We start from the raw sequence: 14,916 nt of genomic DNA, 5'->3' as shown, positions 1-14,916 counted from the left end.
ATAAAAGTTATTATCTTTCTTGCTTGCAACGAGCTCGTCCATTATTTCATAAAATCTCCGTTTCATACTCATCTTGATTCATAAATAACTTTTAGACAACGAAATCTCAAACAAGATTAGAATTAACGTGCGTGTTCTAACGTGTCAAACGATGAAATGTGGCGAGCGAAGGCGGTGACTATTTTTTCAACATTTACCATGTCTCTGAGGTAAAACCTTAGATATACCGAGTAAATGCTGGTAAAAGTTCGAAATTAGCGATGATCGCAGAACATTTCGGACTTTTACCACAAAGATTTGGTAAATCTTAGGTTTTACTGGAAGATCTTAGGATTTATCATAGTTCGAGCATTTACAGTAACATATATTTAATATATATATATATATTTAAATATATACAACTCTTTCCGCCTTGTGGGCACTAAGTCGTTTTAGCAAGCCTGTTATGGTTTCGGGTTGGCCTACAATGGGCGGCTGGGTGATGGCGGCCATCACCCAGCCGCCAGATGAACCACCATCCGAAAAATTCCCGAACCAGTCTGGAATTGATCCCGTATTTTCCAAAGCGGTAGGCGTTAACCGTTTGGCCATCCAGCTGTCAAATATAAAAACTTTGAAAATTATTATAATACAGTATTGATTTATAATTGATGAATTATATATTTTATAAAATGTATATAAAAGCAAATTTTATTGAAATGTTCAAAATTATTTCACGTTTCAATATTCAGAACTGAATCTATTGTTTTTTGAAAATGAATTTCAAAGAAAAGAAAAATGTTTTAAAATTTATAAGAAAGTAAAAAATTTTTGCAAAGATTGTAATAAAATTTATTCGTATAAATAAATCGTAAAAATAAAATAAAATCAACAAACAATTTTGAAAAATTTCATTTTGAAATTATTTTATATTTGTATAAAAATGGCGCCACAGTAGTGAATGAAATTCAAAATGGCGTGCAATGTGCATTTCTTAGCGTGGTATTAGTGTATAGAATAGGTGTGTAGTCGAGTTTAAATCATTGAAATTTTATTATTATTTTATTAGACTGGTTATTTTATTTAATGCTACCGACAGTTTAAATAATGCACAATGTCAACCATGGATCAAGATGAAGAATGTGTATCAAGCATGACTTTACTGTCCATGGGTTTTTCGGATATTAATGAAATCAAAAGAGCTTTGAGAATTAGCAAAGGGGATATTAACGAAGCAGTAGCGATATTAACAAATGAAAGATCGCATGATGATGACATTGAAATGAAAGATAGCCAGATCCAAACATCATCTGACGAGGTGAGTATTGTGCATATAAAATGTAAACAAGCATGTAGGTGTAATAAAAATGCAAGATATTTATATATACATTTTTTAAATACAATAAATGACAAGCAATAAATATATATTTATATGATATATAATTATGTTTTGTATGCTTTCCAGATATAATTTTAACTTTTAAAATTAAAAAGGCTTTAGTTGAAAAGTATATGAATATATATGAATAAATTATATTACAGCTCTCAACGTCTAACTTAACTATTGAAGCCATCATTATTTATACTCATGTAATTGTTAAAATTATATCTAGCATGGAAACTAAATTAAAAAAAAATGAGGAAGTAAAAATTTAAGAATCTTTTAGATATATAATTAAGAAATACAGAATTTTATGTAAGAAATTATTTGATTTCAATGAGATATTACAGGTAAAGAAAAAGTTTTTCTTCGTATGAGACTATTTGATTTGTAGAAAAAGAAAACAATTTGTTTTGTATATTGTTATATTTAGAATGTATAACTGTTGTGATCAATGCATAAGGAAGAACAAAGAAAAACTTCCAATTGGCAAATTACCAATATTTAGTGAGCAATGAAAACAAGAATCAGCTGTGATAAATCATCATAAATTTGAAATGACTATATACTATATAAATAATACAAAATTACTGTTTTGTCATAAATTCAAAGAACAATATAAAAAATAATAGATTGCTTAATATTTTAATTGCATTTTTATGATGACAATTTTGGGCATAATTATTAAAAATCTTGCTTTTCATTTAAAAACTTGAACAGTTGAAATTAACTGCCGACTCTGGAGGCAATTAAGTATCAGCAGTTATTTACAGTTATATTATTAATATTAAATAGAACCTTTATATTTAATATAAATATTAATGAATCTTGAACAAATTGACATCAAATATATAAGAATCTTTAGTCACCTCCAGCATCAAAAGTGTTAAATATAAAAGTTTATACAGCCTTCTAAATCTATGCTTGTTTGTTCGAATTGTTGAGGAATTCTATATTATAATAGTAACAATTACTCACAAATATTGAATGAATTATTCTTTTGTAACATACAACTATTAACCTTAATTTTAAAACCAGCAAGCTTTAATTTAAATGTTTTTGATCTAATAGTAATAATATTTAAGAAAAAATGAAGTGTAATATGTCAGTAGAAATCTGTAAAAAGTTCAGATTGAATTCAGATATGAATTTATTTTGTGTATATTAGAATATAAAAAGGAACAATTTTTTTCTTTGGGAATAAGCACAAAATTGTTAAGTAGAACTTATCACACAGGAATACAATTAGATGAATAAAATAAACTTTATTTAGTGCAATGGAATGGATATGCATTTCAGACTGTTTGCTTCAGTCCATATATATTTGTTAAAACTTAAATGATATTTACATGTGACTGCTGAAGTAACGAAGGATTTAAAACAAGATAAAAAAAAGGAGTAAACTAGTAAATGTGTAAAACTTGCTAAAAATGTAGAAAAACACATAAAACCTTAAAATGAATAAAACAACTAAAAACAATTTTTTTATTTATATCTACAGTGGAATTTCATTATTATAAAGCTTATAATTAATGAACTTTTCAGAATAACAAACATTTAGATTTTCTCTGATCCAACCTCCATAAGAACCCATAAAATTTTTCAGTAAGTTGTATGAACATATTTAAAAGAAACTTAGTTTAATGTTCCATTTCTGTCAGTCAATAGTAATAGAATTCCTTTGGTTTTCACTTTGAAGGTTTTGTTACAACTTCTTTCTCTCTTCTTTGCTATTGTCCTCCAACTGTACCCAAAGGAGAACCAGGAAGTAACTAATGAGTTGCAGGTGTACTAATCTCAACAACAGCCACAAGCTATTTATACCTCTATTTGGAGATGTGAATTAAATTGTTAACTTCAGAACTAAACTACTTTATTTACATGAAATAATAAAAATGATAATAGTAGTATATATATGTACTACTAATATTTATATTAATGTGTTATATATAAAACACGTTTTTTTTATATGTGGACTTTATATTTAATTATTTGCTCAATAAATAATTTATATTCATTTTTCATTTTAAGAAAATTTTAGTTTAAACAGATTTTTGATGCTCCTTTAAATATGTTATAATGAGAACAAAACTTTAGTTTTAAGTCAATGTCAAGAAGAATTGTGGTGTGCTAAATTGCTATTAAGTACACATCCCACTCCTATTAATGCTTGATTTCTCAATCTCTCTGAATTTGCAAAGACATTGCCTCTTGTAAGACCACCAAACATTGTATTGCAATTATTACTTCCAAATTTCATTTATTTGGAATATCTAGATTGTTCAATGTCTCACTGACAAAGGCTGCCATAGTTTCTCACTGGTTTGTGACCAAAATATGTGTTACTGGACTGTAAGTAATACATTCTGCTTCTCATTCTTCTAGGATGAAAATCTGGTATTTTTCTGATAGTTTGTAAATTTTCATTGTTTTCTTTGAAATATTTATTAATCATCTAGAACAATTACAATTAAAAATTAATATCATCATTAAAAATATACATGTAACTTTAAATTTTGTTCTTGACACTTTACTAAACAATGATTGATGTTTTTCTGATTCCTTAAACAATTATTATCTCTTTATTTATTATATTGTAATGAATAAAATTTTATTTTTACTTACACTTAGAGATTTGGGCACTTTATTCACAGTGTAGGTGTATCTATTAACTTGAAACTTTAATCACTATTTTACAAACAGTTTATCCCATTTGGTATTGTTTTTGTGTTATTAGAGAGGTTGAGGCGCACGTTTTAAACGTGTAAACGTGTACGTCTGACGTTCGGCGCCGCTTTCCTGTAAGCCTAAAAGTTTGACAATGGTGTTTGGACAGTCGGTGGAATCACGCTCGACATTTCAAACACCATCGTCAAACTTTTAGGCTTACGGGAAAGCGGCGCCGAACGTCACATGTACACGTTTACACGTTTAAAACGTGCGCCTCAACCTCTCTATTTTCTTATTGATTTATGTTTAAAAGTTTGAAAGTTTAAATTTTATTGTTTTAAATTTTGAACGTTGGTTATATGTTCAATTCATTAATTTGAATTTGATATATTTTGTAACTGAGGAAGACCTACGAATTGATCAAAAATGTTTTTAATATATTATGTTTCATACTAGTGTACTTTTCTGGTAGGTGGATTTATCACACTGGTCCAGTTGATAAGTCTGCCTACAGGAAAAGTGCACTAGCACGAAACATAATAAATAAGTAAATGTAAAGTTAAATGTTCATTTTTTTAGAAGTGTTGAACACGAGATTGTGTTATTAACCAATCACATGGCTTCTTTTCCACCTTTATTTAGTTGATACGGTATCAAAGCCCGAAACATGTAAATGATACTGTATCAACTAAATAAAGGTGGAAAAGAAGCCATGTGATTGGTTAATAACACGATCTCGTGTTCAATACTTCTAATGTAAAGTTTAAGTCAAATAAGTCATAATAATCCATGAAAACCTTTCTGTACAAGTGTTTTGTTCTTAACTACTCCACAAACACTTTTGACCTCCACTGAAGTCTGCTTCAGGTGGTGACTACTGGAATACCAGACTAATTAGACAAGCGTTCCAAACTGATCACATCCGACATCTGGAGGCCTGGGAGATTCATAAAGCTAACTGTTGGGGCACCTGCATCAACAATAAAGATGGTGAAACAATCGCGCAGGTGTGGAGGTATTTGTTCAAGGAATTCGAACAGGGACAGTCGGAGGGGTGAAACCCGACGTGCACGATTATTTACATCTCTGGCGACATCGTTATGATGGTCAGGAAGAAACACGGTCAGTCACCACCTGAAGCAGACCTCGGTGGAGGTTGAAAGCGTTTATGGAGTAGTTAAGAACATAACACTTGTACAGAAAGGTTTTCGTGGATTATTATTACTCAACAAAGTGTTAAGTTGTTGGAAATTGTTTTGTGTTACAAATAAGTCATAACATAATATTTAAGTCCGCAGTATGAATTTATAAAATTATATGAAAACCACAAACAAATATTTATTTACAGTAAGATTTGGCTAACAACTCTCAAACAACAGCCAATTTCTGGAGGAGGAGTGTCACATCATTTTTCATTAGAACTGTTGAATCTCTTTAATTCATTCAGATACTTTTCTAGGCTACAGATGTAGGCAGACTTATCACACTGGTCCAGTGTGATAAGTTCGCCTACAGGAAAAGTGCGTTAGCATGAAACAATAAATAAGTCAATGGACAAAAAGTGATTTGGATAATACAATCAAGATAATGTTTTTAATATATTGAACTCTTTACTGGATATCAATATGATAATATTTATAATATTTTTACTATCTTCCATCCAGTTTAAGCAGACATTACTTTCCAATATTTCTTTCCGTAACTGCACTATCAAAATAGCAGAAATGAACCAAAAGGTTCAGAATAAGTGACGGATTAAACATATGGAAACATGACATCTTCATAAAAATGTGCCAAGCTTCTGCATGTTTAATCTGTTGGCAGTAAATTATAGAGAATAGGATGAATTATAGGGGGCAGGCAGTATATTATAGAGAAAACACTGGTTTCATCAGCCTTGAAATTATTGATAAATAAAACTTAAAGGTGAGCTATGTAAGAGGACAATGAAGGATGGACAGTAGTTATATTGCACAGTAGTGATTAATTCAGCAGATACTGGAGTAAAAATATGGAAAGTATTAGTGTTTTTATGTATGGTTTATTTTACTCCGAATAAAATATATTTTTTATATATATTGTTTTTTGTAACATATTCTATGAAAAACAACAACACACCACACATGATATGCACCCTGAATCAATAACCAGTGTGCACAGAGGAGATGGTTTTGTTGATGGCCTGGAAAGTTTTGATTGACAATATAGTTTAACCATTTGTGGAGTCTCAGTTGGGCAACTGAATACACATTCATAACTTGAATTTTTAAATTTTTGTACTTGTAATTTGAACATTTGTTTGAATTTTTATATTCCAAAAAAAGCTTTTATGATGTTCCATTGGGTAATGGTTATAACACCTGAAGAAGAACTCTGATGGAGTTTGAAAACGTTTGTGTTAGTTTTTTGTTTGGTTTTTCTGTGCACACTGGTTATCAGTTCTGGGTACGTTGTTATTGTATGGTATTGCATGCAATATATAAAAAATGCTGAAATATGCATTTTTTAAAATTTTCTCTTATTTCAATACTGGATTGTTGTAAAACCATTTTTAGAATATGGGCAGCTTTGTTTTTTCTTGTTAAATTATATAATGTATGTATTTTCTGATGAAGGTCAATAAAAAGGATAAAAAATGTTTGATTAGTAAATATTTTACTGCATAATTTATGGTTTCATGTTTGTTGGATAGCCAACTTTTGAATTCTAAATTTAAGACTATGCTGTTATCAGTAGAGAAAAATACTGCCAAATTGAAGGAAATAGTCCAATCACAGGAAATCAGACAAAATGGAATTTACAAAAATGTATAGACAGTAATTTGTATCTGATTATGAGGCAAAGATGTTCAACCTTTAAATAGTTTGCTGGTTAAGCTTGAACTTTTTTTGGCCCTTTTTTTGCCTTGTAATCAGATTAAAGCATCAGTTTGTGAAATATACAGTAATATTTACTGCAAAATGAGGATGTATTTGAATAAATGAGGACTTATAGTAACAGTAATCAATAAGTTTGACTGATTGTTTATCAAAAATGATTTTGAAATCTCATTTTTTGTTTGATGGACTTTAAATATACTCATATAATAATAATGATGATAATAAACAAGTACACTCCATTCCCTCTAGAAATAAGACAGGTATGGAGGATGGATAAGGTATTTATATTGTATCTGTTGTCTTCTCTTCTACTGGTGTCAAACCACAAACACTACACAAACGACTAGAAACATTAAACCATAATAATAATAATAATAATAATGTGACTAGAAGGTTGACACCTCTTTGATGCCTCGTCAGGACTGACACCATCATGTCTTATTTGACACGAAAGCCGTGATGGCGAGTTGTTTTGTTTTTAAAAGCAAGTCATGCGAGCGGCTGCATGTGTGGATGATTGGATCTGGAGGGATACTGTGAGACAGTGGATTGGAAGTGACTCACTCGGATTCCAGCTAAACAAACAAATAACTGTTTATTTGTAAAAAGAGCAAAAAAAAGGTTTTGATATGTATTATACTAGGTTGAAATGACAATATACCTTACGTGATTACGAGAGAGAGAGAGTACACTTGAGCACACAGGCATAAATACCTTATAGAGGATCTTGTAGAGGATGGAGATCTTATGCTTGCTGGTTGGGTTGAAAAGAGGAAAGTTCTAGATGATAGTTCTTATTCTGGAGGTCAACAGTAGATAATAATATGGCCACAGGTGAGAAGGATGATGTACCTGTAGAGGAAATTGCCGATGTATCCGACAATATAGTAAAACGATGTATCTGAATTTGGAATATTGGAGGCAAAGGAAAACAAGTGGCATGGTTGAGGAACTGGCGACAACTATAGTTATTGAGGGACTTCTTGTGTCATGGAGAAATTGGCGATGACCTTTACCTTTGGAGAACTGGTGATGACTTTTACTTTTTGAGGAACTGGCAATGACTGACTCAACTGGCTGCTAGTTGTCATATAAAAATGACGAAATTGGGACAGCAGGTCAGAAGTTTGTGAGAAAGTGTCTTTATCAATGCTGAGAACTAAAAGGAAGATATACTCCAAATACACTAGACATCACATTCATTGACAAACACAATAAAATCACATATATTATAAAAATATCCATTCCAAACACTCACAATATACAAAACACATGCACTGAAAAAATTAGCAAGTACACAGAACTTGCCCAAAAAATAAGGCATCTGTGGAGAATGGAAAGGGTACTTATTGTACCTGTCGTTCTTCCTGTACAGGTGTGATACCACACACACTACACAAAAGCCTGGGAACATTACAATTGAATAGAAATGCATACAACACATTACAGAAAGCCACTAACTATATTGAATACATGCCATATTGTTCGGAATTCCTGAATACAGACACACACACTTTGACACACTTATTTAATTTTAGTTTAGTTTTGGTTTTGGTGAAACATCTGTAATATCGAGAATTTCTTTAAACACTTTTTCTTCATTTGATTCTGGAAACTTTTTCTTCATCTTAGAAATGGTGATACAACTGGAACAAAATATCTTACTTCCCTTTATGGATCACATTATTTTGTATGCTAGATATGTTGATGACATACTGATTATTTGGCATAGCCAAATGATCTAATGAGCTTCTTATAGAGTTTCAAGAACAATGTATATGGCCTCTATCTGCAGATGAACAGCAAAATTACTTTCAGGTGCACTTCCTGGACCTAATAATTACAGTATAACATGGACAGCTGATAATGAAAGTATATTATAAAGGCACCTACTGTCCATTTTTTATCCCTGCACAATCTCATGAACTTTTTTTTTACAAGAAGGTCTCCTGTAGAACTCTTAATTAGAAGAGCCTTTGTGCATTGTTGTTATTCCTCATCACAAGATAGGGAAGACAAGTTACATTACATTGTAGCATTAGCCAAATAGCATGGCTATTTCATGGCCCTAATTAGGTGCTTATACTACAACAACAACCTAGATAACAGATGCATCACAATGATGGGTATGTGGTCATTTTCTATAACAAGACCCTATCCAACATCTGCAGAGAGATTGCACAGTCCACTAAACTCAAGATAGTGTATAGGAGAAGCCTTACAGTTTTCTCATTGATGAGGAATGATGAGGATCCAACTGAGAGTTGCTACTTGTCAGGTACTCCACTCTTCTGATTCATCCCATCTTAAATATCTAAAATGCAATGAAATCTACAAGGTGTTTAAGAAATGTATTGCTATCAATTATAAAGAGTTCTCTTAGGCTTGACAGGCACTCTATGAGCTCACATAGTTCTTCTTAATAATAATTTTTATTTTTGCAAATTATTACATGTAAATAACTTATTCCCTATTTGTGGCTGCTGAACTGTGCATACAAACGTTTCCAATTACTGAAAGTTTCGATTTATATTATGTTCTGTTTTTTAAAATGAGTGTTCCATTTTGCATTTCATATACAGGATAATCTCATTTTGACGGATTGCTCAGGCCACCAAAAATCATTTATTCTTTTGAAAATCTATTATATCGTAAACAAAAGATTTCCTGCACATCCAGGAAATTATTTGTTGTTTGAAATATTTCTGTTTTTTAACTTCTATAGGCCTACTTGAAATTATTCAGTCTCTTGACATCTCTATTCATTATTCTATAGAAACACATATGTTTGTAACATGTATAATATGCCATACATGTGTACGACAAAGCTGACAAAAACTGTACATACTGTAAGCACAAAAAAAGGAAATTACATATGCTCTAGCACTTTGCTTGACTTCACAGTTTGTTAAAAAAAACCCATCTATCTTAGTTTTGTTTTGTTGTCATTTTTCTGCCTAGTGAATACAACAATGGCTTAATATTAGCAATGCCATGTACCGGTACATTACAGTCTGTTCAATTATGCTGAAACTCATTTCGGCACTACTCTTGGACCAGCATCAGAGCATTCACTAGGTGGCTCCTCCTCAACCATATCAGCCTGCTGACTCTCTTCATACAATTCTTCAATTGTACTGTACATATCCCAGATGTAACAAGTACAGTACATCATTGAACTCTATAAATTTCCAGAAACACCCAAATATTAGCTAAATATTGAAAATATGCAGTTTACAATTGATTGAGGTAGAAAAAATCCATTATTCTGAGTAATAGATTTTCTAAAAGGTAGTAAAGTTACATTGATTTGGCAGGACCTGGAAAAAATGTATTATTTCGAAAAATTCATTGTTCTGTGAGCTGTTAAAACAAGATTCTACTGTATGTTACCTGAAGGTGACCATTTGAAAACAGAAGAAAATGTTTGTTTTTATTAAATTTGTTGGTTTTTTGTGTTTAATTTAAATGTTCTTTATTATGAAAATCAGGTTAATTAGTTTTACTCAATGGCATGAGGCAGAAAAACAAAGATAAAATTACATTGCAAAGTGGGTTCTCATGACTGTTCTAGATAAATGTATCATCATACTATAAATGAATGATAAATGCATTGAAAATATTTTAAAATTTATTAAAACACTAATAAAAACACTAGTTTTTGTAAATATTAATAATTTGTATACTATGTCTTAGTTTTCTAGATTGCCAGCCTGTCTGAAATTTTTTGATTTATTGTTTGTCTTGTATTTTCTGTATGATGGAGCTAAAAAAGCATTGATCTAATGAGTAAAATTGCAAAATTGTTTTGTATATTATTATTTTTATTTAATTATAATTATTAAATGTAATAAGAGATAGCATTTAATGCCTATCTAAAAGTCAAATTAGTATTTAATTATTAATAGTAACAAGAATATAGCCTTATCCAATCTGATAATCATTTGCTTTTAATATAACTATTGGGCTTATGAATGGTTTATATTTGCATTGAAAATCTTTTAAAAATTTATTAAAACACTAATTTTTATAAATATGTTACTTATATAACAATTATTTAGTTTTACTCATAAAAATTATAAAGTCTAAGAATTAGAAAAATAAACAAATTATTTTGAAAGTTAAATTAATATTAAGCTACCCCTAGATTAAAACAAAGTTAAATAAAAACTTCAAGATTTATTTGTTTTTAATTATTTATATTAATTTAATAAATAAAAAAATGTCACAAAAATTTCAAATTTAGAATATTTTCAATACATGTAACTATAAAAATAAGTGGAATTGGAAGACAAGTAGAAAATTAAATACAAATTTGTAGTGTAAAATGAAATATCCCTGTGTATAGAATGACTCATCATGTATAATTTTAGAACAAAGTAAATATATATCATTTTTAAAAATACTTTCTTTAGAAAAAATGTAAAAATGATAATTATTCCATACATATGTTTTATGAAATTGGTAATTAATTAATTAGTGTAAATTCCAAGCAACAAAATTTTAAAAGAATGATAATTACAACAAACATTTAACATACAGTTTATTTTTAAACTGTTTCCTTATAAAGTAAAAGTTAATATATTACAGTACTAATTCTCTTTAAAATGAAAATATAATAAAAGTGATCACATTAGTATGTGTCATTATGACAAATGACTTATTTCAAAACATTCAATTATGTCCATTTTATTACTTTTATGGCTGTTATGTATAAGGAGGTAAAGTGTGGCAATTGGTTAAAAGATGATCCCCCAATTTTTTACATTTTTGGACTCAGGATCTTGAAATATCAAGAAATGCAAAAAAAATTTGGATTTTTTTTTCTGTATATATGAGTGTTTGTGTATGTTAAATTTTGAAAGTTGAAGGTCAAATGGGTGGGAAGGAGGATTATGTGTTGTATCTTGTGTTTATAAAACTCATCTTTACCCTGGAAATGAAAAAGTTTGTTTTTAATAAAGTGTCATAACAGATGGCACCACATGCAGTTTTAACTCTTCCTTGGGAAAGTTAAGCAACTCGTTGCTGGATTTTATTATTATATGTGTAATGATGAAAATAAATAATTAAACAGATGATAACAAATATCAATTTTGTTTACAGTCATTATAATAGAAATATAATATATTCAAGAAAAAATTTATAAATTAAAGACATTTGAAGATAAGATTGATTCTTCATTCAATATTTCATTAGATACATCTAAAATAACAATGTCTTAGGATAATTCAGATAATTAAAATATCAAATAACATGGAATATTTTGTAAATTATTAAATAAACTGGATTTGGATTTGTTAATCTTTACTCTATTTTTAGTTTAAACCTACTTATTGAATGTGATTACTTTTAAATAATACAACAAAATTTTTAAAATTTTATTTACAACTGTATTTATTAAAACAAATATAAACCTACAACTAAAATTAAATTTTTTAATAATTAATAATTATTTTTAATCTTTGCATTTTTTTTATTAAGTTTATATTTTAGTGAGAAGTCATTAGAATGAACTTTTTTTAAAAACTTGTAGAGCACCTTATGGGTATTGTTTATCTCCCAGATAAGATTTGTGAAACAAACTGTACTATACTACATTCTCTTGTCTTTGTTGGCAAAGTTTTATTTCAATATTTACTTCAGAAAATGCAAAACATCAGAAAATCAGGATTCTACGATAATTTAAATCAATAAAATTGACTCCATTTAATATTATAGTTTTGACATATCAAATGTTGGAAATTTTTTCTAGATATATTATATCTATCTATACACATAAACTCTTAACCCAGCATTGATGTATATTTAATTACCATATTTTATGGCATACTAGCTTACCCATTGCTCATTGCTGCAATCTCAGAAGAAACGAAATTCAAGCAAACTCGTTATGATAAAATTAAATTTACATTTTATCATTTTTATTGAAACTTATTATATGTATTTATGTCCCATATTTTATAGCATACTAGCTTACCCATTGCGCATCGCTGCAATCTCAGGAGAAAGAAAATTCAAGCAAACTCGTTATGATAAAATTCAATTTACATTTTATCATTTTTATTGAAACTTATTATTATTATTCATTTTCATTGGGAAAACATTTCAAAGTGTCGTTTCAATTCTATTTATTTATTGGAGTGCTTGTGGATACATGATATTTTTTGTTTTTCCGTCTGGTGCGTACACAAATAAATCAGAAGGTTTTCCAACACGTGAGCTGGCCACATACAGTTGTACATGCGAGAAGCACGGATTCTCCAAATTTAGCCCACACACTCACAGTGATTGTCAGAAGTGATTTTTATATATTTTTAATCCTTTATAATTTCGATTATTTAATTGCTCCTTCCTCTCTTCCTTGGCACGTTGTGAAATTTCTGATAGTTGGATAATAAACCGTTTTATTGTAATTTGTCTTTTTAAATTATTCTGAGTTGATATTAAATTTGGAAAAGGGGGATCCTTAGATTGGTAAAATAGGTGAATTTCCTTCTACAACTTCAGTTGTTGTTCGGGATACAGTTAAGGTTTTAACAAAGTTCGAGCGAATATATAATTAGCAAAAAAAAGTTGAAATAAATTGATTAAACAAAAATGATTACAAATATCGTAAATAACAAATGCATGTATAGAGATATTTTTTGGAGAGGGGAAATGGTGTTCACAATTTGAAATCGATCGAACACACAGTAAAATGCTCGTATACACGTGCACCATCTATTGTAGGATAAATGTACTATGCCAGAAACCTTTGTGGGAGTGTATTAAAAAACTTCCCAAAGTTTCATGGCAATCGTACTATGCCAGAAACCTTCACAGGAGTATATTAAACAACTTCCCAAAGTTTCACGGCATTCGGATAAACAGTGTGGTAATGCATGAAGGACAGATACACAGACAAACATTCATTTTTATATTGATATATATAGATGAGTTGTGCTTCCATTTCAACACAGGAAAATTAGGAAAAAATATTTAGTGTATTTAAACCATTGCATGCCTTTGGCATTTGACACCAAATTTTTTTACTATATTCTAGTTTATAAGAAGTAAAATTAAAAATACACACTTTATTTATCAGAGGAGTTTAAAACAAATCATTTACCATTAAAATATTTTACATAAGTATTCAATACATGCAAAAGCAGCTTAGCTATAACACAAATCAAATAATAATAATTTTATTGTTTAACTAAACAAGTTTTATTTCAGAAAACCTTAACAGTCCAGTACTAAATATTTAATAGAAAAGAAACGTTTTCGACCATACTTTTGGTCTTCTTCAAGTTTAAAAAACCAGTGAGATTCGCTTGTTCAAATCTCACTTGTTTTTTAAACTTGAAAAAGCCAAAAATACAGTCGAAAACTTTTGTTTTCTATTAAATATTTAGTACTGGACTGTTAAGGTTTTTTGTGTTAATTTATATGTGTTCCAGTATTCGTGTATGAAGGTTTTCTAATTTAAGTTATTTTATTTCAGAGTTGGGTTAGGTACAGTTACCTGTAATCTACTGAAGGTTATTTGAGAAATTAATTAACTTATGGGAGATTGCAACTTTGAATACAGTAATTTGTGTGCTACTAGAATAAATTTTTTATGAAGTTTTAATGAATAAATTTTTAATATTTTACTGAAAATAAATTTGTTGTAATATAAATAATCATCATTTAATTTTACTTGTCAGGAAGTAGGTGGAATAACTGCCTACTTCTAGACCAGTGATTCTCAACCTTTTTTTTGTTACGGTACACTTTTAATAATTTAAAAATTTGGCGGAACACACGATTACTACAGTAAGTACTGCAGGACAACTGGTGACATCATAATAGTGATTTTTAAATGTACTTGGTTATTTATATGATAATACAGAAGTGGACAGCATGCTGACCATTTAATATGAGAAAAGTTTATCATACAGGCATTAAATTACAAACAAATGTTGCTAGACCAACAAGCGCTTTTGATGATAATTATTTTCTTCTTCATCAGGTCGTTAAAAA

The 14,916-nt window shown here is 29.4% G+C and overlaps 1 protein-coding gene across 1 annotated transcript in view; it reads left to right on the top strand.

The window, feature by feature from the left end:
* The first annotated feature begins 937 nt into the window (after window positions 1-937).
* The window catches only part of LOC111628704 (ubiquitin carboxyl-terminal hydrolase 24-like), a 174,286-nt gene continuing 160,307 nt past the window's right edge, over window positions 938-14,916 (top strand). The window contains 1 exon segment of the mRNA XM_023372539.1: window positions 938-1,297. Coding sequence (XP_023228307.1) covers window positions 1,094-1,297 — 204 coding nt within the window. The 5' untranslated portion in view covers window positions 938-1,093.

This window comes from Centruroides sculpturatus, unplaced genomic scaffold (assembly GCF_000671375.1).
Source record: "Centruroides sculpturatus isolate CEXI.00-Female unplaced genomic scaffold, Cexi_2.0 scaffold30, whole genome shotgun sequence".
Lineage (NCBI taxonomy): Eukaryota > Metazoa > Arthropoda > Arachnida > Scorpiones > Buthidae > Centruroides > Centruroides sculpturatus.
This window is presented reverse-complemented; position numbering and strand designations above follow the sequence as displayed.